Consider the following 23,290-nt stretch of genomic DNA (forward strand, 5'->3'; position numbering starts at 1 on the left):
TTACTTAATAACCTTAGCATCAATGGTTAGTTTTATCATTCTTTAGGTTTTCTGCAATGATCACCTTGATTTTAAAGAAGAGAGAGAGGTTTTGAGAAACCAGCTTTATTGTAGAAGGGATACAGTCAGTATAGTAAAGAGATGTTCAAAGAGGTATTTTTCTTGAGGCAGACAAAGCAACCAGTATACAAAAAGGTACAATAGCAAACAAGAGAATTGTACAAAAGTGAGACATTCACATTGAAAAATAAGACACTTATTACAAAAATCCCTGTTAATGTGGCCACATTACATTGTGGAGTCAGGCACTTTTTCTTATGTTTGCTTTGTTTCTCCCCAGTCTCCTGCCAAAGCTACCCAAACAAAATAATCCACACCACATATCTTGGAGAGATCACTTTGTATTTAGTAGCTGAAGAGCCTTAAGATGCACCACCAACACACTGTGATTAAGGCAAACAATGGTTTTAACTAAATAGTATTGTGAAAAACTGTAGAAATAAGCTGCCCAATCAGAATAACTATGCTCCGATAGTATAAGCATAGTGTGTGTGTGTGTGTGTGTGTGTGTGTGTGTGTGTGTGTGTGTGTCTGTGTCTGTGTGTTTTGAGGGGGGAGCTTAGAATAGATGAATTAACCTGTTTCAACATGCAAAAGTCTATAGACAGTATGGAACGTTCCTGGAATTTGTGCCATGCAACGATATCAAGATGTTTGACAGCTGGGCCCTAGTCCTTTAGTGCACATTTAGCTCAGAAACTGTGCTAAGCTATAAGAATGAATAACAATGTAAGCTGGCTTTTACACTAACACAATTAACAAATTTGTAATTGAAAAATCGCTTGAAATTTTGAGGTGAAAGAAACCTACAACAAATATAGCTGTTAAAGTTTTGAAAATTACTCAACTTGAGGATGAATTTTAAGAAGAAAATTTAAGAGAATGCCAAACATCTGCAGATCAAACAAGTGAGGGTAGTGACATTTTTGAGACAGTTGTATCCCCATGGTGTGCATGCAGGTATTTCTTTTATCTCACCATTTCCTCTAGGTCAAACAAATTTTGCAGTTTTCTGGAACACAAAAACCATTTTTCCAGAAGCAAATACAGGATGAATGTAGATGCTACAGGCAGCAATCTCTCTTTCAAACCACATCCAGGTTTCTGAAGAAACCATTCTGACTGCAGCCTAAAAGACAAGCTGACAAAGTGATCTAAATCGACATCTGAACATGACCTGAAAGGATTCAGATCCTTCATTCTTTGGAAAAGCCCCATGCAATTAAACGTCATCACTTTTTCTTCAAGAATTTCCAGGCTAAGTATACGGATCATAATTTAAAGTCACCCTTTCCCACTACACAGCAATATTGATCTGTGAAAAATACATCTGCAATAAATAAGGTTTCCAAGTCCTCAAAGGGTTCCTGTATCTTTAAGAAACTTCAACCTGCCTTTTTCCATCGGTACAGCAATGTGGTGGGAAATGCCACACCAGATGAAATCCTAATTTTCAATGATACAACAGTTTATTTGGTTTAACTGGCAACAATAACCACCTTGCCCAATACTAACCAAGAAAGGGATGTGGGAGTAAGACCCTGCACTAAAGCAGAATGCCACCTCATGCTAAAGATATATGGTGATACTGTACCAATTGACATGTGAACGTTGAGAGCATGTGAATGACCCACAGACCTATGCTATGTCTTCCCAAGTATCATGTGTATCTCTGGGCAGTTCAGTATGTAAATAGAAGTGGTAATGATACTGGACATAGCACCATGTGGGAAACAAAGCACACACAGATTCCAAATAGCAGCATGCTTATGAGTTCTTGAAACAAAGTACTGTCTTCCCAACTTAAATATATTTGAGGTTTGATTTTCCCCACCCCCTTTCATTCATATTCAGTGCATACATGATTTACAGATCAAGTCTGTGTTCTTCCAACTGCTTATTGTAAAGTGGTTAAGATTGCATCAAACGTTCCAAACACTTATTTTTGTAGCTTATAACATCCTGCAGAACTCGAATCCTGTCCTTAAAATAATTACGTCATAAGTGAATAATTTTGCCAGTTCTGCTTCTTTGGCAGTGGGGCAGAACACAATTAAGCTTTAAAAACCTAGTTATGAATAGCTGACAACACAATGAAAAGGTTGCAGTTTGCGAATTAGATACAAAATGTATAACTCAGTGTATACGAAGTTGGGCTTAAATTCTGGTACTCTCAAGATGTACAGGAAAACATCTATGTTCAGATACACAGCACGAATCCCTTCCAAATGTTGAGAGAATTCAGAGTAAGAGGCACAAAAGCACAGAAACAGACTTGGTCCCAGAAGCTGATTACAAGCCCTCTACAGAGGGATTGGTCCCACAACTTACTGTGATGAATTTAGTTAGTGACTCCTTTCTTTTGGAAGTGGATGCCTGCAGCTTATGCTTTCCCCAAAACACCTCACATACAAACAGTTGTAACACAAGCATGAAAGAAGTGAAAATCGCATCAACAAAAATCGTAATGAAATACTCAGAAGCAATTGTATAGTATTTCTTGGGGGTAGGGGAGGTACATCAATTCCTTGTTACAAAAATTTGAGATTTGAATCCAAGAAAAGACACGTAGCAAGGATTTCCAACTCCTGAGAATAGCCTTCTCCAATCACTATAGGACAAGGGTAGGCAACTTGGCTCTCCAGCTGTTGCTGGATGATAACTCCCATCCCCTGATGGCTAGGAATAATGGAAGTTGTAGTTCAGCAACAGCTGGATAGCCAAGATTGTTCTATAGACAATCATTCATTGAGAAACCAGAAAAAAAGAAACAAGACAAACCCCACTGAGCTATGCCAGCAATGTGAACAAAAATCAAGTATTAAGAGGCAAAGTGGAAGGGGAAAAAAGTTTAAGAATATGAGGTGTCTCTTTTCAGGTTATATTTCACCAACTTTAAAAAGGAACATGATATTCTAATGACAGAATGTGCAGGGGAAATCTAGTGAAACATCAACAGCAAGAGGCAGCAAATATTCATGAGGCAATGTCAGCACTAAGGCAGAAGTCTTAACATTACTTCAGGTTGCATTTTATAAGACCATAAATGGAATGTAGTAAACTGCTGGGAGAAATTTAAAAAAAAATCCATCTATTATTCCCACATGCATTTTTCCCTCCCTTGCATATTACTAGTTCTGTTGGTGGCCCAGCAACACTCACTATTATGTTTCCTAGTTCTACTATGATAAAGAATCACATCAGCTATTAGCTTAGAAAACAGTTCTAGTTAACTTAGTTCTACCAAGTTCCCATACATGATTGTTGTTACAAGAGAAGGAGTTTAGGAACCAAGAAGTGATTACACACACACACACACACACACACACACACACACACACACACACACACACACCCCATGAAAAGAGCTTTGTGTGTCCCCCCAGAAAATCCACCATATTCTTAGCTACAAGTCCCAGTGTGAAAGCTGCTCTTTTGGCTGTGTAAAACAGGAATTTGCCAGATTAGGAAGCAGTTATTTGTAATCACATCTCTCTGGAATTATAATACGCATTTCACGAACAAAACAGCATAACTGAGACAACTGTGTGTCAAACTAATGCAACAGCTAAGTGAAAGGAATGCCTGGTTGATCTTGGCCTTTATAATCACAAAAGTCATTTTCCTTGAATAGAATATAGTTTGTAGCTTTGTTCGATGCTTCATAGATTTACTTAGTAAGTTTAATAGGCTTTGTTCCAAGAAGAGCATGTGCAGGTCTTCTAGTCCTCAGTGTGACATTTCAGTGTATGGAGATGAAACTTATCTTGCTCTCCTGCACAAAAACAGCAAAATATACTTAGAAATGATGAATATGAAAGATCCAAGCCAGATCCCTTACAACTGTCAGTCCTATAAATGGGGTTTCCTTTTTCCAAGCAGGCAAGGAAAAAAAAACTGGGCATCTTGGCAAACAACATCCTTAAGCTGTCTCTAGGGATGTGCCCGAAACAGCTCGGGCAGCCACAGGCAGGAATCGGTTCCTTTAAAGACAGGTCCTTACCTGCTCCTCTGCCACCCCACCCTTTTCCAGGCATGGCACTCGTTTTTCAAAAGGCCGTGAGAAGCTGCAGCGCTACTCCCAGGAGCCTGTGTGCAGCAGCGGCCATGTACATGCCAACGCCATGAGCAGGTTGCTGGGAGCAGCACTGCAGCTGAACGCGGCCTTTTGAAAAGTGCAACCTTTTTTATGTGCCCAGAAAAGTGGTGGCGAAGGTTAGGACTTGCTTAGCTGGGTTTTAAAAGAACCGATCCCCACCCCACCCCACCCAACTAGTTCGGATGTGGGTGCACGAGCCTGTTTGGCACTTCCCTAAAGCGGCACCGAACTGGTTCAGGCACATCCCTAGCTATCTCTACAACTCAGCTACCTACAGAAGAGCAAAAAGGAATTGGGGGACACAACTATTTTTCTTCAATAAGACTAAACTTTCTAGTACTGCTTATCAAGCGGTTTACTCACCTGTTATGTGAGACATGCAGCAGCACACTTCTTCACAGCATCCCTGTGGAAAGTGAGAGATACTGATGAAAACAGAGGCCTTAACTGCTATATGGAAGCACTGAGGGGGAATTTGAGATTTTTATTGGGTCCACAGTGCAAGGCAGAAGGATTACATATATAGGTTACATAGAAAGATACTTTATATCAAGTTAGATCATGGTTCAGCTAGCTCATTATTGCTTGCACTAAGGCTGCTTAGCTTCAGCCCTCCTGCACATCTTGGACTACAATCCCCAACATACCTGGCTATTGGCCACTGTGGCTAGAAAGGATAGGAGCTGTGGTTCAACAACAACTAGAGGTTCGAAGTTGTGCAGCCCTGGTCTATACTGACTGACAGCAGATCTCCAAGGTTTCAAACGGGAAATCTTGCCAGCCCTAGTTGGAGACGCCAGAGATTGAACCTGGGGCCATCTGCAAGCAAAGCAGATGCTCTGCCACTGTCTCACAGCCCCTTTCAAACACCCATGCCATGGTCCCAATAAGCATTCCATCCCCCACATTATTTCAAAACAAAACATGTCTTTCTGCTTCTGTGTAATACCACATCTAGTATGGTCCAAAATATTAGACAATCATTGATGTGCAGTTCCACAAACACTCCGCATTGTAACAAAGCTGATGGCCACATTGTCGGTCCATCTGCCATTATCGCACACCTACAGGAGAAGCATTTTAGCTCCAAATTATTTTAGCAATACAGTTGAAATCTCTGACAGAAAGCAGTCTCTGAGAAAATTAATTTTTCAAGCCAAAGAAATTCCTCTTAGTTGGTTCTGTGAACTAGATGCTTTATTTTATTTATTTATTTTTACATTTTATATCCCACTCTTCCTCCAAGGAGCCCAGAGCGGTGTACTACATACTTAGGTTTCTCCTCACAACAACCACCCTGTGAAGTAAGGTTAGGCTGAGAGAGAAGTGACTGGCCCAGAGTCACCCAGATAGTTTCATGGCTGAATGGGGATTTGAACTCAGGTTTCCCCGGTCCTAGTCCGGCACTCTAGCCACTACACCACGCTGGCACAAGTTAAGGAGATAAAGATTACCTTGCAAATGGTATGTAGGAAATGCTATACCTAGAAAAAAGCATAAATATAAGTCATTAGCAAGAACATTAGAAACTCTATTCTCCCCTATACAGTACCTTGTGGAGGCATGCACAACTGACCACCAATTCCACTGTTCTCCGTTAAGTGTTCGAGAGCCACCACTTTGCAGCTCCAGCAAAAACTGGAGGCTACTGTTCAGTCAGAGTAAGACTGTTGCTAGCTTGGTGGATTGCACATTGTACGGGTCTATAGAAGCCTCTAAAATTAGGAGGAGCCTCCTGTCCATGCAGTTTAATTTTCAAGTTGTCAGTGAAAATGAGGGCCAGTTTGCATTACTTTCCTTGTTCCAGGAGTGGTGTACCCACAAAAACAGTGTGAGATGTAGTACAGGAGCTCATTTCTTAGCTGCAACCACTTTGTCAGATCACTGATGCTCACAAATAAAACACTAACATAAGAGAGGAAACTAACTAGACTAGGAAGATGAACTAAAGTGATTGAGTAGGTGGTGGCCTCTCAGCTCCAGGAAGTTTTGTATTGTGCAGAATATCTAGACCCATTTCTAACTGGCTTTCGAGTAGGCTATGGGGGTTGAGACTGCCTTGGTTGGCCCAATGTAGAATCTCCAATTGGCTACTGACAGAGTGACTGCTGCTCCTTTTGGATCTATTGGTGGCTTTTGATACCATTGACTATGGTATCCTTCTGGGTCGCTTGAGGGAGGTGGAACTGGGTGACAGAGTTTTATGGTGGTTCCGTTCCTACCTCTCTGGTAGATTCCAGATGTGTCACTTGGAGACTGTGGCTCTGCAATGTGAGAACTAAAGTGTGGAGCTCCACACGGCTCCATACTGTCTCCAGTGTTCTTTAATATCTATGTGAAATTGCTGGGAGAGATCATCAAGCGGTTTTGTGCAGGGTGTTATCAATATTTTATTAAATTTTTATACTGCCCGGTCCAAAAGCTCTGGGTGGTGCACAACAATATGCTGATGAAACCCAGATTTATTTCTCCATATCAACCTCATTAGGAAATGGCATAACTTCCCTTAACAGTTTTGGCCCGGGATACCTGAGGGACCGCCTGCTCCCAAGGGTTGCTGCCCGCTTGACAAGATCATCTGAGGGGGCTCTGCTTTGGGTGCCACCAATGAGAGAGGCTCGGTTGTCATGCACACGGGACAGGGCCTTCTCTGTTGCTGCCCCCAGACTTTGGAATGCTCTCCCAGTGGCCATTCGCTCCTCAACTCCATCAGTTTTTAAAATCCATGTTAAATCTTGGCTTTTTATCCAGGCCTTTACATGATTGTTTCTATTGCTGCTTCTGTGTGTTTTATATATTTTAAATCAGATATGTTTCATATTTCTAGCTTGATATTTTTAATTGTTCATTTTTATTATATGTTTTTAACTTTTGTGAACCACCTTGGGATTATTTTTTAATGAAAGGCAGTATATGAATTTAATAAAAATAATAAAATAAAATAAACACACACCTGCCTGGAGACAGTAGTGGGCTGGATGAGGGATAACAAACTGAAGTTGAATCCATATAAGACGGAGGTACTGACTGTGGGCGGTTAAGGCCCAAGAAATTGTTTAGGTCTGCCTGTTCTGGATGGGGTTACACTCTCCCTAAAAGATCAAGTAAATAGTTTGGGAGTGTTCCTGTATCCAAAACTTTCCCTAGTTTATCAGGTTGATGCAGTGGCTAGGAGTGCTTTTTATCAGCTTTGGCTGATACATCAACTACGTCCATTTCTGGAGGTAAAGGACCTTAAAACAGTAGTACACATGCTGGTAACCTCCAGTCTTGATTACTGTAATGTACTCTTGTGCTGCCCAGCCCGCCCCTCCCCTCCCCTCAAGAGTGAACCCTGTCCTGTCTGTCAGTTAGTGACCTCTAGGGATCAGTCACTCAGCACAGGGTGACCAGGACCTAGAGGGTCTGGCGTCAGGAAGTGAAGGGGGTCTTTGTTCTCAGAATGAACCAGGAGGGTGATGAGGGAAGATGGGGAGCAGGCTTCGTGAGTACCAGCCATGAAGTCTTGCTGCCTCATGGCCAACAGCCAGCCTGGAGACTTCTCCCAGGGAAGGACATCTGCAGATTCTTGAGACACAGGATTGCAGGCAACTTGAATTATCTCCTGGAGTTTGGGAGCGAGTTCAAAGGAAAAAGAAGCCAAGGGCTTTGGGGAAAGGTTTAGCCAGGGAACCATGTGTTAGGTAGCCTGCATTATATTTCCTTTGATTTTATACTTTTGCAAATGCTTTCAATTATTCTATAGTGCTTTTATCTGTAACATAACTAAGAGGAACTGAGCCAGAGCCTTTTATCCAACCAAGAGCTCTGTAGAAGTCCCTGTACCCTGTAAAGGCTCCCCTTTTGCAAGGAACCCTTTTAAAGGTTCCTTGCAACTGGGGGTGCTTTTTAAATCATCCTTGCAAATGGGTAACCACGATTTTAAAGTGTGCCACTCCAAATACCAGCTGGAGTGCTTTTTGAAGTATTCTTGCAAGTACTGAGTGTTTATGGTACCTGTAACGAAAAGCTGGAAAAGCCTCAGACTGAAGCAGTCTGTAGTATTTTTGAATAACCTTTTCTCTTTTTGTTCTTTGCATCTGACCTGCCTCTGATTTTTAACTTAGGAAAAGGGGTTTTACCCTGGTGCAAATATGCCTCAATGTTGATTGCTCAGCAACTCACACTACCAAGTTTGCTCTTCACGTGTAGATTGCATGTGGAAAGTTTTCTGTATTTTTCCATTGATAAACAAAGGAGAATTTCCTCTACACCAGGGAAGGATTAAACTCTTAAAAAGTGGGTGTGGTGGCAGTGATTACCAAGAAACAGTTAAATGTTAAAGGAACAACCTTTGTTGAGCAAACATGGAGGGAATGAATGAGCATTTTTCTTTCCCCCATGTGGGATTGCCTTGAGACAAAGTCTGGGTTTAAATCCGCTACTCACTACAACTCTCTATGTGGCTGCCTTTGTATGTAGTCTGGAAACTACAGAATGCAGCAGCTGGACAACTCGAAGGGACCATATAACACAAATTCTGGAAGAACTGCACTGGCTGTCGATATTTTTCTGAGCGAAATACAAAGTACTGGTTATTACCTATAAAGCCTTTAACAGCTTGGGTCCAGGATACTTAAGAGACCACCTTCTTTGTCATGAACCCAGTCACCTATTAAGATCATCTGGGGAGGTCTGATTATGGTTGCTACCAGCTTGTTTGGTGGTGACTTGTGAATGGGCCTTCTCTGATGCTGCCCCGAGGCTTTGGAATATGCTCCCTGTCAAAATAAGAGCATCTCCATCTCCGACTGCTTTTAGAAAGACCCTCAAGACACACTTGTTTTCTCAGGCTTTTAACTGAAATCAATTTTAAACTATTTAAAATGTTTTTATTCTGTGAAGTTGTTTTTACTCTGTTTTATATTGTTTTAAATTGTGTACAATTTATGATAAAAATAGATTTAGTAAGGGGAGAGCAACTGGCCCTATTCAACCAGCAGCACAGCATATCCTCAATGTCTGTTGCTGGTGTCTACCACATGCTTAAGATGGTTTCCTTTCCTAAAAGGGCAAAATAATAATATTTTTTTTCCTATGTGAAATGCCTTGAGATCTTTTGTTGAAAAGCAGTATATAAATATTTGTAGTCAAGTCTGCTTCTCTGCCCAGTCAGTCATGAGTCTGAGCCATCTTTACAAGAGAATTGCAACAACCTCCTAGAATTCTCCAGCAATGGCTACTTTCTTCTGAAAATGAGCCAGTTTATCTAGGGGGCATGCAAAGAAGTGGTGATGTCACCTACCATGCCAAGGCAAAGAATTGCAAGATACAGAAGATGAGGGCAAGTCCCTTGTTGTGCCACTGAAAGAGAGAAAAAGAATTAAAATCAAGCAAAGGAAATCAGTATGTATTTCATTAAAGCACAATAGTTGCATTGGATTCAGGTACTTACCCAGAAAGCTGAACAGAGAGTTAATATGAGACACAACTAGAAGAGAAGAGAGAGTCTTTTAAACCAAGTGCAGTATTAAAATCATAACTGAAGAGGGCTTTGTCCCGGTTTAGGACAGATATGTTTAATTTAAGGGCAGTGTAGTTCAAATCTCTGGTTCAGATCATGGATAATTTAAGGAGGTCTGGTTAAAATAAACCAGGATCATCAGGGGAAGTGTGCATTCTTGAGGCTAAGGACAGTGTGCAAAACCAAGGTTTCATCTCGACTCTGCAGGACATCTGAACTGGCCCTTTGTTTATGGATTATGCACATGTCACAGCAGGTATAATCCAAGAATAAGAATTCATCTAGTGGAACTGTAAATGTCTCTTAAGAAGGTGGTTGCTTTCTGCAGCTTGAGTACGTATATTAATTTTTTTTTAAATCTGTCTGATTAGAGGTACCGTTTAAGTGGATTAAAAGCTTTTCTAATCAATTAACTTGTTATACTGTGTTTAAAATTAAGGCTACAATGTTTATTTTAAACAAAGCCATTAAACTATTCAAATACAAGTTAACACCAAAACAACAACAACAATAAATTCCAGTACTTACAAGCATAACAATAGTAGCTATCAACCGAGTAGGTTCAAACATTCTTTTCAGTTGCTTCATAGGTCCCATAAGGAAAATGGTGCTGTAACAAGAAAAGTTTAAAACTGAAGGCAGCAAAAAATACATTACATTATACACTTTATTTATTACATTTATATACTGCTCTATCCAAACGGCTCTGCACAGCAGCACGAATGGCTGTCTTATGTTTCTTTTTTAGATTGTGAACCCTATGGGGACAGGGAGCAATTCTATTTATCTGTGTAAACCGCTTTGGAAACTTTAGCTGAAAAGCAACATATAAATATTCATTGTATTGACAAAATAAAACCCACAAATCAGTCCTTTAAAAAATAAGCATTACAAAATAATTTAAACACAGTTCAAAACTATTAAGAATTAAAATATTTAGCACAGTTTAAAAACCCTGGAAGGCCAGGCGAAACAGATAGATTTTAATGGCTCTCCTGAAAGCCAACAATGAACTCAAGCTATGGATTTCTGCCAGGAGTACATTCCACAGCCCTGGAGCAGCTACAGAGAAGGCCCACCTCTGAGTTGCCACCAGAGGTACCAGTGGTAACTGGAGACTGACCTCCTCAGATGACCTTAACATGCAGTGGAGATCATGCAACAGGTATATCATTACTCTAAGGTAATGATATACAAATAGCTACTATATTCCCCCAAGATAGTATAATCTATTTCTTAAAAGGTTTACTGTATTGGAGACCAAAGAAAACAAGCTAATGTGGTTAAGTGCCTTCCTAAATCTAAAATGAACTACAACCTGATGAGAATTTACAACCTGATGAAATTTCACTGCTCTGTCTTATTTCCAGTCAAAATAATTTGATTACAACTGTAAAAAGGATTACCTTCCAAGGGATGAGATATTCCCAAGTGTATAAAATACTGCGAACAATATTAGTCCTTTCCTGGGAATCCATAGCAAGCAAGTACCCTGGAAAGAATGAGAGAAGATTTTTTTTTTAAAGTATGAAACAAGCATATGTAACCTGTAGAGAAGCAGCACTAGGACACATTAAATGTGAATTCCAGCTTTTCTATTTGTTCTCATAATATTTGTTTCAGTTATTTACATATCATACTTTTTTCTATCATATCTTTATACTGCTATGTGTATCTCTAGATGGTGTACAAAATTTAACATACAATATAAGACAGAGTAAACAACTAAAATTTCACAAAATAAAATAAAAATCTCATATGATAAAATCAAAATAAACAGTTTAATTTCAGTTACAAGTCCAAGAAAAAAGGTGTGTCTTGAGGGTCTTCCTAAAAGCAAAGAGATAAGGATATGCTCTTATTTCAACAGGGAGCTCTGGGGCAGCCACAAAGAAGGCCCAGCCCCAAGTCACCACCAAACAAGCCAGCAGCAACAGTAACTGGACCTCTCCAGAAGTTATTCATAGGTGACAGGGTTCATGACAAAGAAGGTGGCCTTTTAAATACCCTGGACCCAAGCCATTAAGGGCTTTATAGGTAATAACCAGCACTTTGTATTTCACTAGAAGACATATTGACAGCCAGTGCAGTTCTTCCAGAATCAGTGTCCTATGGCCCCTTCGAGTTGTCCCAGAGACCAATCTAGCTGCTGCATTCTGTATCAATTGTAGTTTCCAGACTACGTACAAAGGCAGGCCCACGGAGAGTGCATTATGGCAGTTAAGCCTGGAGGTTACCAGTATAGGTACTATTGTTTTAAGGTAATTTACAGGGGCGTAACTATAATAGGGCAAGGGGAGACAGTTGTCTGGGGGCCCACTGCCTTGGGCCCCCCTCCAGAGGCAAGTCACATGACTGACTCCCCCAGCCTTGCACCAGCCAGGGCTTCCTTCAGTTGTATCCATCCTCCAAAATTGATGTGAGTGTTAAAACCTGGAATTACCAGAAAAGCCTGTCTTTCTCTAGTACCATTAAATGACTTGCATCGTCCAGAAGTTACAAAACCCTTTAAAAAATAATTTAGAATGATGTTCTATTGTGGCACATAGGTGTTATATATATAAATTTTACTATGCTTTTTGTTACCACTATTCAGCCTCATTTAAGATTTCTTTACTTCATGAGCTGAGCTTCAGTGAGGGGGGGCATTTTAAAATCTTGTCGCTGGGCCCATTCCAACCTTGATACGCCCCTGGTCATTTATCTTCAGAAATGGACTTAGTTGATGTATGAGCTGATATGATAAAAAACTGCTGATAAAAACTGTTCCTGGCCACTTCCTCAAACTGAGAAACTAAAGAGAGTTTTGGATCCAGGAGCACTCCCAAACTATTTACTTGATCTTTTAGGGAGAGTGTAACCCCATCCAGAACAGGCAGACCTAAACAATCTCTTGGGTCTTAACTGATTCCAGTCAGTACCTCTGTCTTATTTGGATTCAACTTCAGTTTGTTATCCCTCATCCAGCCCATTACTGTCTCCAGGCAAGCGTTTAGGGAAATTATGCCATTTCCTGATGAGGTTGATATGGAGAAATAGATTTTGGTGGCATCAACATATTGATAACATCCTGCACCAAGCTGCCAGATTATCTCTCCCAGTGGTTTCAAGTAGATGTTAAAGAACATTGGAGACAGTATGGAACCTTGTGGAGCTCCACACTTTACTTCTCGCTTTGCACAGCAGCAGACTCCAAGCAACACCATCTGGAATCTACCAGAGAGGTGGGAATGCAACCAATGTAAAACAGTGCCACCCAACCCCAACCTCCTCAGGCGATCCAGAGGATACCATGGTTGATTATATTGAAAGCCACCAAGAAATCCAAAAGAATCAGCATAGTCACACTCCCTCTGTCAGCAGCCAATTGGAGATCATCCATCAGGCTGACCAAGGTAATCTCAACCCCACAGCCTGCTTGAAAGTCGGCTTGAAATGGGTCTAGATCAGTGATTCTCAAACTTGGGTCCTCAGGTGTTATTGGACTTCAGCTCCCATAATCCCCAGCCTCAGTGGCCTTTGGTTGGGGATTATGGGAGTTGAAGTCCAATAACACCTGAGGACCCAAGTTTGAGAATCACTGGTCTAGATAATGGAGCATTATCATTATTTAATGGTGCATTAAGATTTTCAATAGATCCTTGTAAAAAGAAGACTATCCCCCAACTATCTGAAAGAAAACATTAATATTTCCTATCATGTGACCTGAGTCATGAATCTGCAGTAACAGTTTTGTAAAAAAAAAAAAAAAAATTTTGGACAGCAGCAACAATAACCCTAACCCTATCAGCCATGATACTAGCTGGGTGACTCAGGGCCAGTCACTTCTCTCAGCCTAACCTACTTCACAGGGTTGTTGTGAGAAGAAACCTAAGTATGTAGTACACCGCTCTGGGCTCCTTTGAGGAAAAGCGGGATATAAAATGTAAAATGTAATGTAATGTAAATGGCTTGGGACCAGGAAAGAGAGCCTTTCCTCGTATGTCCCTACCTGTACCTTAAGATATTCTTCAGAGGCCTTCCTCCAGGTGCCCCTGCCAAACGAGGTGAGGCGGGTGGCTACCAAGCAGAGTAGCCTTGGTGGTTAAACCCTATTTATGGAATAGCCTCCCCAGTGAGGTTCCTCTTGCTTGATCACTTTGTTCTTTTAGATGCCAGATAAAGGCTATTTTTTCAACTCAGGATTTTAAAATTCACGTTTTCAGATTTGTTCTGATTTTTAACTAATTTCAAATTGAGTTTTTAAGCTGCTTTGTCTTGTATTTTCTTTAATGTGTTATATGGTTTCATTGTATCTTTTAATCCTCTGTTGTGAGCTGCCCAGAGAACAATTTGTTATGGGGTGGCTAACCAATAATAATAATTGTTGTTGACAATGTACAATATTCAAGGAACACTCAATTAGTAAACTCTCTTTGGTTTGTTTGCTTTTTTAAAAGCACTCTTACTAGTTAGATTAGTTATAAATGCAACTTCCTCTGAGAAAATGAAAGCAGTATGTTAGCCTTACAACCAGTTTGGACACTACTTTGACAGGCCCAAGTTAACACATGGGAGAAGAGCATGGGTGTGCAATCTCCACCAACCTACTTGGTGTGCTATTTTTCAATCACACAGGGAAGCAGTTCATTTGAACTGCCCCCCTATGCATGGTTCAAATATTACTAGTATTTAAATTGGATGTAGAAGGGTTGTTTGAATGAACTGTCGCCCTGCCCCAACACACACACACACACACACACACAATGAGAAACGGCATGACATTTCGAGGGGAAATGTGTGTACCCACCCTTCTTCCCAGACATTTGCGAGGCCCAGTTTGGCAGTATTGTCTGAATCAGCCTAGAAAGGCCTGCCAGAGGCCACCTAGTGAGCTTCATAACCAAGTGGGGTCTCACCCTGGGTTCCTCATACCAAAGCTCAAACACTCTAGTCATAGCATTATACCAGGTCTACAAAAATGGATTATTTACACAATGAATAATTTGCATTATTCAATGCTACTAAAAGACTACTATAAAAAGCAACATGTCACAGAATGCTACAGCATAATCTGTTGTGCATCCGTTTCAAAACCCAACTACATTTCTAATGGACAAGGAGAGATAAGATTGTGGCAGAATAAAAGACCCTGTACACAAAGCAACTTAAAATAAAAGATACAAACACTGTCCAATAGAGGAAATTTCTAAAAGTAGAATTAAACATTGTGAAGGAACTGTGTAAAGGGAGAATCAAAGGGGAATACGAAACACTGAGGAAAGATGTGTTAAATGGGTAAACAGTTCCTTCATTCAATTTCAATTTACTCATTGCATATGAAAACTCAGCATATGGTTTTATGCAATATACACTGGTGCATCCCAAAGTCAAACAGATATTCGAATGATAAGATCAAGGGTGCATCCAGGTGTACATAATTTGAGCAGCAAGTCCACCACATTACTATTTTCTCTTAGAAAATCTGTTCAAGTTGGCAGCCAACATCAGCTATGTACAGCACTGAATGGCTGGCTCCCTGCAACATTATGAGGTCATTTCTCTCGCCCTCTCTAGAGTACATTTTCAATTTTTTCAAAGTAAAAATTTTCACTTTTTAAAAAGCGAAGTACAATCAATCAAATGAATGTATATCATGCCCTTGAAATAAATGAACAACCCACCTCATTCATGAAAAAGGGGCAAGACAACAGAATCAACATTTGATTTGCTGGCTTGGTCCATCATTGGCATTTCAAACATGGGAGGAAACTGGCTTCACATATACTACAATTCTTACTTTTTGGTACATCCATGGGGCTAAGGTCATGCGGATCAGATCTGTCAGCCAAGGTGGTGATTGAGCACACACTCATTTATGACTAGCCCATCGCTCTGACACACCAAGAGAACAAATGAAAAGCTGAATCATCCCCTAACAGTTGGTTGCTAAAAGCTTCCTCCATAGCTCACAGCACCAGCTACATGTAGGCTGAAGATATTAGATGGCTCACTTGTCTGGTTCAGGAAGGATGGCAATTCTTATTAGTTCTTCAGCATTACAGTTTATCATTACAAACTGGTCAGGTTGCCCTTCACCTGTATATCCTCTAATTATATGTAATTACAGTCATCTCTTAACCCATTACATCCATTAACTCTTAATGGCAACCATTGTTCTGCATGGAAGTATACTTGGGATCAAACTAGAAGCAACATTGGAGGTATGCAAATGCATCTCTCAATGCCTCCCCCCACCCACACTAAACACATTTGCGGCAATTTGTGCCATCTTGGAAGTACATCACATATCTGTGCATGAAAGTGGGGGAGGGGGGAGATCTGATTCAGAACTATTGTGCAAAAAAAGGGGGGGGGGAGAAAAAGAGGATTAACCCCGGTATTGCAACCTTGAACCAAATTGCCCCAAAATCGCTTTTACCCACCACCACAAATACATTAGGTAAAGCATTCATTCATCTCCAATGTCACAACTGGTTTGTCCCTTAGACTTTCACATCATCAAGTCAAAAGGGAACAAATGAAGCATCAGTGATACTTCCACCGATCTAAATTGCTTCAGCAAGAAAAATGGCCTGTAAATAGGTTGTTACGCACTTTGGACAATATAAAATGTCTAAGTTACATCCCATGAACACTGATAGGAGAGGGGAGAAAAATGGAAAAGGTCTTACCAGAATGGAACACAGAACTCCTATAGCAAAACAAGCTATGAAGGCTTTCAGTCTTGTGCCCCAGCTTAAGGAAGTTGCATCAATTGCCTGGAAATTTTAAAAGGATTCCAATTAAAATTGCAATGTCAAGATTATAGAAACTAAGCATTAATGTGTGCCCCAGCACAGAACTAGTTGCTTATGTTTCCTTCAAGCAACCTAAATGCAAGAGGAAAGATTTAAAACATGTCCCGTTTTATAAACAACAGAAATATCGCTAAAGAATAACCAACCTTTCCAACTGGTGTAAATGACAACCATAAAGTATCACTGAATCTCATATATGTTTTGAGCTAATAGTTCACAAAATGCTGCAACACCGCTCTGAAAATTGTATCTTCTAATCGGTTCTATTAACAGAGGTGTGTGTTTATTCATGAAGGGTGGGTAGGTGAATAAAAAGATAAAGTTAAGTGTGCCGTCAAGTCGATTTCAACTCCTGGCACCCACAGAGCCCTGTGGTTTTCTTTGGTAGAATACAGGAGGGGTTTACCATTGCCTCCTCCAATGTGAGATGATGCCTTTCAGCATCTTCCTATATTGCTGCTGCCCGTGATATGTCTGGGAAACATACCAGTGGGGATTCGAACTGGTAACCTTCTGTTTGTTAGTCAAGTGTGAGTAGGGGGAGCTTATAGTCACTTTCTTCCAAAATAATATTTCTATTGAGCATTATTAAGAGTGATTTTGAATATGTATGCTCATATGAAAGCGTTCACAGGAAACATTCTTTATTAATTAGCTGTGTTTTAGCAGGGGAGTGGCAAGGAACGGGTCCCAGGATGAAAAAGTGAAGGTGGGCTCCTGCCCGCCCTCTCTCTTCTTTGGAAAGGCACAAGAACCATCTGACTCTCTTCGTCAGGCAGCTCCTCTCCCTCAGGGGACCAGGGACATTTGACCTCCCGCCCCGCCCCACTCCTCACTGAATTATAACTACACCCCTTTGTTTTAATACACTTGATCTAAATGAGAACCTTCTCTATTATCTGCTTCAGCGTCAAAGCTCTGAAATGATTAACAAATATAGTGAAAGAATTCCACTAACTATGAACAAAAGTGCTCATGTTAACTGTGAAATGTATAGGAGTAGAATAGAAGTTTCCATCTTAATAACGGAGATTAAAGTGCAGAGTTTTGAAAATGCTAGGAAGATGCTGTCAGCTTTTCTAGAACATTTTATTTAAAATGGTGTTCCTTTAATTAAAGGGAATTCTGGATCATTTTAACCTATTATAAAATCCAAGACCAACACAAACACCAACTATTTTGTAAAAATAATAAAAGTTACTTAAGTCAATTATTAGACAGTGGGCAATGTCTGAAATTCAAACAATATTTTATCCAACCCTAGAGGAAAAAATAAAATTATTTAGAAATCAAGTCTTAAAGTCTGGATCCAAATAGCTGAGCTATTTGATGCATCTGAAATCTTGACATGCTTATGTAAGCTTTTGAATCTCCTTTTCAAAGAAAGAATGAAAAAAGACAAAAGGCTTAGTAAATTCAACTCTACACAGCATTAGGCTGTTAATTCAAGATCAACTATTATTTATTTATTTACATGTATATCCCGCTCTTCCTCCAAGGAGCCCAGAGCGGTGTACTACATACTTGAGTTTCTCCTCACAACAACCCTGTGAAGTAGGTTAGGCTAGGGACTGTTTGGGAAACAAAAATCCATGTGAAAAAACTAGTCAAGCAGAGAAAGTACATAGGATACCGCCTTATACCAAGTCAGGCCATTGGTCCATCTAGCTCAGTATTGTCTATTCCTGACCTGCACAATATAGAGCCCACAGGCACGTTTTTCCTGGCCCATAGTGGAACCAGCTGGCCCTGGTCAGTGAGTGGGCGAAGGGCAATAAGAGCTGTGGTGAGACGGCATGGAGCTACAAGCCGGGTGGCAGGGGCACCGCCAGCTGTGCACCACCAGCTGCCTCTGCCCACCCTTGCTCCCAAGCCCCAGTTTTGCTATCGGGGCTGGGAGCTGGCCCTGGCAAACAGGTGGCGGAAAGGGCAGCAGGTGCAGTGGCAAAGGTGCAGAGCTGTTGGACCAGGGGTGGGTGTGCCACAGCCACATCACCTGTCACCACTCCTCCTTCTCCCGAACTCTTCTACTGCTCTCAGTCAGGGCTGGAAGCTGGACCTGACAAGTAAACAGGGGAAAGAGCAGCCAGTGTGGTGGCGAGCTGTAGTGATCAGCCATTCCTCCCCTAAAGAGCTAACAAAAAGTATACCCTGACCTAAGAGACAGGCTGATTAAGTCCAGGGCTCAGCCAATCAGCACACCAGATAGGTGGGAGCTAAAGAGCCACTGGGAGGAAGGATAGTTTGTTAGAAGAAGCTGGGCTGGCGGTGCAGGAGGACACATGTGACCATGGAGGATGGCTTCAGGAAGATGACTGCAGCTCTTGGAAGACAGAACTGCAGGGGCTTGAATTATCAACCAGGGTTTGGGTGAGTTCAAGAAAAAGGAAGCCTGAGCTTTGGCTTCGGGAAGTTTAGTCTAGGGAAAGTTTGTTTAGTCAGATTTTACGTTAGACTTTCTGTTTCTTTGGTGTGTGTTTTGTATATCCCTGATACTAGTCCATTATTGTTAACCTGTAATGTAACTAAACTAAGAAATACAAGCCTTCACCCATCCAGCCAGGGCACTGCAAAAGATTAAGTTTTTAAACGTACGTTTGTATTTTTCCTACATATCTGTTCCTTGCAACTGGGTAATCATGATTTTTAAAGTATGCCTCCCCAACATCACCTGGGGTGCTTTTTGAAGTATTATTGTAACCTATTGAGTGTTTTTACCTGTAACTAAAACCTGAGAAAGCCTCAGGAGGGAGCAGTCTGTAGCATTTGAATAAAACTTTTTGTTCTTTTCTTTTAGAAGCCTCTCCAAGTGGAGGTTTTGGCTCGGGAGAAAGAGGGGTCTGAAAGGGGTTTTTGTTCTGCGGCAAACATGTCCTCAGACGTTCAGCAACTACCAGTTTTCTCACTACATGTAGTAGGCTTGCACATGGAAGATTTTTGTACTTTTTCAACAGCAAAATAAAGAGAGTTTTCCCTGGGAATGCCACCCCAAGCCATACAGAAGAGTTTAGGAGTAGCCTTTGCCAGAAAGCTCAGCAGGGATGATTCAGCATTTCTTTCCCTCATGTGAGCTTGCTCTGAGACAAAGGCTATAATACGCTACATGAGCACACACTGCTGTGGGACCGGGGCAGGTGTGCTGCTGGCTTGTCCTCCGCCACCTCTCCCCAAGTCCCTCTGCTGTTGTCAGAGCTGGGAGCTTTCAGGGAATGTGGGCACACATGCACCCTGATGGAAACACAAGGGGCATGTGCGCCCTCATTCCCATCAGGCTCCTGGCCCTGAAGCCAACTGAAGGATTTGGGAGCTGTGGAAGTGGTGGTAGCAAGCTGGCAAGGCAGCACTGCATCCATCCCTGGTCCCACAGCAGTGCGCCGCCTCACCACACCTGCCGCCCTTTATCCCACCCACTTGCCAGGGCCAATTCCCAGTCGCGAGAGCGGCAGTGGGGCTTGGGAGCAAGGGTGAATGGCAATGGGGAAGTGGTGGCAGCACCCATGCCCCTGCTCCCATCTCACAGCCCTATGCTGCCTCGCCACCAGTCCTGCCACCCTGTCCCCCAGCCAGCTTGCCAAGGCCAGCTTGAGGGGCAAGGGGATAGGGGCTGTCAGGGAGGAAGGGCAAGCACAGGCCCACCCTAGCCTAGCTATAAAAATTTAAGTAAATAAAAAATTAAACTATTATATATTGATTACTTAAAATTATTATTTTTGTTTTAAATTTGGCCTCGGCCCCCGCATGCCAAGTCATGGTTGGGGCATTTGAGTTGTCTACACAGACTGGCAGTAGCTTCTCCAAGGTTATATGCAGGATCTGGAGATGCCAGAAAGGAAACTTGAACCTTCTGCATGAGGATGCAATTCCCAGAGTGGGTCCATCCTTTCAGGGAAATATCTTACAGTGCTCACATGTAGTCTCCCATTCAATGCAAACCAGGGCAGACCCTGCTTAGCAAAGATGACAATTCCTGCTTGTCTAGACCAGCTCTCCTCCCAAAGTAGTCAAACAGCTCTTTATATTTTGGTCAAAATGAAGAGGTGGTTTACACCAGGAGAGCAAAACAAGAGAGACACATGGGGTAGGAGATAATATGAAAGCATTTCTAGAACACCATTAGCTGCAATAATCTAAGATGTAATGAGTGTCAAATCTGCATGCAAGCTTTTAATTTATTTTAAACTGATACTTCCTACATAAATTCTGGTTATGTTTGGGGAGATTTTGATAGCTTTTATTTTAAGTCAAGCAACTACAATCTATAGCTGTGACTTGATGAATCAAGATGATTTAATACTAAACTGAGAGTTGCATAATAAATATGCTGCTATTTTTTATATTACTAAGCTTGCTATCAACCAGAAATAAACAATTCCTAGGAGGTTAATATCCGAGAGCCTCTCCAGTCATATCCTCCCAAGGCTGCAGTTCTACTGCAGTGATATTATATATTTCCCAACATCAAAATTAGTCCTCTATCTGTTATGGGGAAGGGATATCATGCTACTGTTGGTCATCAATGGAACATGTAACAAAAGGGCCACACGTGTAAAGAACAAACCAAAACTAGCAATAAACCGTGTGCAAACAGCAAATATATATAATCATACAAATTCAGAAATTAAATAACAGGATGGACTATCGTTATAACACATTTCTCTATGCTGATCTTAAAGGATTGGAACTTTACCAACATTTCCTATAAATTTATGTACTTTCAGAAATAGTGAACTTATTTTGGTGTTCTGTTGTAACATCATAGTCCATACTGATTAAGCATGATTGGAACATTTTTACCATCTTCATTATTCTGTGCTCTGGGCAACTTTGGACATTTCTTGGTGTTCTTTTGAAATATGTATGTTTATTAAGAGATATATTTAAAGAATTTGACACATATATAAAATATAATTATTTAATTTCTGAATTTGTATGTTTATATATATTTGCTGTTTGCACACGGTTTATTGCTAGTTACAGTTGGTCATCAAGCAAGAGTGAACAGCAGAAGCAGCATTAAAAATCAAATCTGGTCTTTTAATAGTCTGTAAAGTTCAATGATGACTTTTAAAAATCAATTCCCATTCCAACATTCAACACACACACAATAATTAAGCATGTTAACTTTGCACTGTTTCGGGGAATCATTTAACAAATATTTAAAATATGTTATAATACATAAAATCACCTTGACATAACACCCCTGTTTAAAGTGAACCGATACACATTTGCAACTGTTACACTAGTTTTGTTTGTGTTAAATATGTAGCCATTTACTCAAATATCTGTAGTCCAAAATGGTTTAATACAATTGCTCTTTATTAGCCTTTTCTTTTGTCTTTAGCTCATATGTTGCAAATTGTTACAAAATGCCTCCAGTAGTAAAACAGTGATTACACACCTTCCCTTCCACCTTACTTCCTCCAGCAACTATTCTAAATTTCCTTCAGTATCTCAAAAAGGCACTTATTTTAAGTTTCTTTGTTACAAACAAACTTAATTGACTAATCGGCTAAAAAGGAAGATTTATTTATATACCACCCACTACCAAAGTCTCTAGGCAGTTTACATTAACAAACCAAACCAAAAGATTTAAAACATATATAAAATTGTAAGAGTTCAATCAATAAAATTCAACTAAAAACATCAACTAAAACTTCAAATGAAAAGCTTGGTTGAAGAAACGTATCTTCATTTGTTTCCTAAAAGCTATCAGGGATGGAGTAGCTCTAATCTCAACAGGAAGTGCGTTCCACAGCCCTGGAGCAACTACAGAGAAGGCTTGCCCTTGAGTTGCCAACAGACAAGCCGGTGGCACCCTCAGACAAACCTCCCGTGATTATCTTAATAGGCACAGCAGGCTTCATAATACCTTGGGCCCAAATTGTTAAGGCCTTCATAAGTAATAACCAGCACTTTGTGTTTTATCCGGAAACCTATTGGCAGCAGTAGTCAAGCCTGGAGATAACCAGCACATGCACCACTGACTTAAGGTCACACTCCTCCAGGAAAGGGCACAGCTGGCATATCAGTCGACACTGATAAAAAGCACTGCTGGCCACCGCCTCCACCTTGGACATAAAAAAAGAGAGTTGAATCCAGAAGTACTCCCAAACTGCAAACTTGTTCCTTCTGGGGGAATGTAACCCCAGTCTGGAGTTTGAGCCTCGGTTTATGCAAGTGATGGCAAGGACTAAAGGTCTCACCTAGAAGGAAGGGAATCCTTAAAATAAAGGGCGTGTCATACTGAAATTGAAGACACAGAAGTCCGCCAGGTCGAGGGGGGGAAACAGAGGGAAGAGACTGGAAACAACAAGCAGGCTGTAGTCAGAAAGGCAATATGCGGGGAAACGGGCAAAAGCTAGAGACGGGGGTGGGGTTATTATCCTGGAGTTGGCGAGCAGCAGCTAAGAAAGTTGGGTGTGAAGAAAGGGATTGGTCTGGTGGCAGGAGGAGGGAGTACGAGCAAAGCACCACAACAGTTGGACAGAGCGCTCAGAAGTGGCAGGACACAGAGCGAAAGAGACAAAGGGCAAAGGTCCAGAGAAAGAAACCTCGCTCGCTCGCTCGCCTACCCAACCTGCTAGAGAGGGACTTGCCTCAGCCAGCGGCCCCGGTTCCTCCGCTTCCTGCCCGCTCAGAACCCGCTTCAGCTTGTCCATTCCTCGCGGCCCAAACACTTGTTCTCTTCCCGGTTCCGCCTGCCGCGATGTCGTCTTTACTCACAACAATATTAACCAATCAACCCGCTCTCGGCTTCCGAAGACTACAGTTCCCAGCATGCAGAGCTGCCAGACCTCCCCCACCCCGTATGCCTATAAGGGCCACCAA

General features: G+C 41.3%; 1 protein-coding gene across 1 annotated transcript; it reads right to left on the reverse strand.

Annotated features, from left to right (window-relative positions):
- Positions 1–89: 89 nt before the first annotated feature.
- SFT2D2 (SFT2 domain containing 2) lies at positions 90–23,269 on the reverse strand. Its single transcript, XM_053307537.1, has 9 exons — positions 23,059–23,269; positions 16,337–16,423; positions 11,069–11,154; positions 10,191–10,272; positions 9,594–9,629; positions 9,444–9,502; positions 5,614–5,643; positions 4,523–4,565; positions 90–3,835 (listed from the first exon to the last, which is right to left on the reverse strand). Exons 1-8 carry the CDS (start codon positions 23,119–23,121, stop codon positions 4,526–4,528), a joined length of 483 nt encoding a protein of 160 aa, XP_053163512.1. The 5' UTR covers positions 23,122–23,269; the 3' UTR covers positions 90–3,835; positions 4,523–4,525.
- Positions 23,270–23,290: the final 21 nt, after the last annotated feature.

The sequence above is a fragment of the Hemicordylus capensis genome, chromosome 3, assembly GCF_027244095.1.
Source record: "Hemicordylus capensis ecotype Gifberg chromosome 3, rHemCap1.1.pri, whole genome shotgun sequence".
Lineage (NCBI taxonomy): Eukaryota > Metazoa > Chordata > Lepidosauria > Squamata > Cordylidae > Hemicordylus > Hemicordylus capensis.

What these genes read in the sequence shown, in the direction of transcription:
- SFT2D2 (XM_053307537.1), bottom strand. Translation starts at nt 23,121, where the DNA reads ATGGACAAGCTGAAGCGGGTTCTGAGCGGGCAGGAAGCGGAGGAACCG. An exon ending in AACCGGGGCCGCTGGCTGAG is followed by an intron (nt 16,424 to 23,058) that starts GCAAGTCCCTCT and finishes TAAAATTTCCAG; the next exon opens with GCAATTGATGCAACTTCCTT. An exon ending in TAGCTACTATTGTTATGCTT is followed by an intron (nt 9,630 to 10,190) that starts GTAAGTACTGGA and finishes CTTCTCTTCTAG; the next exon opens with TTGTGTCTCATATTAACTCT.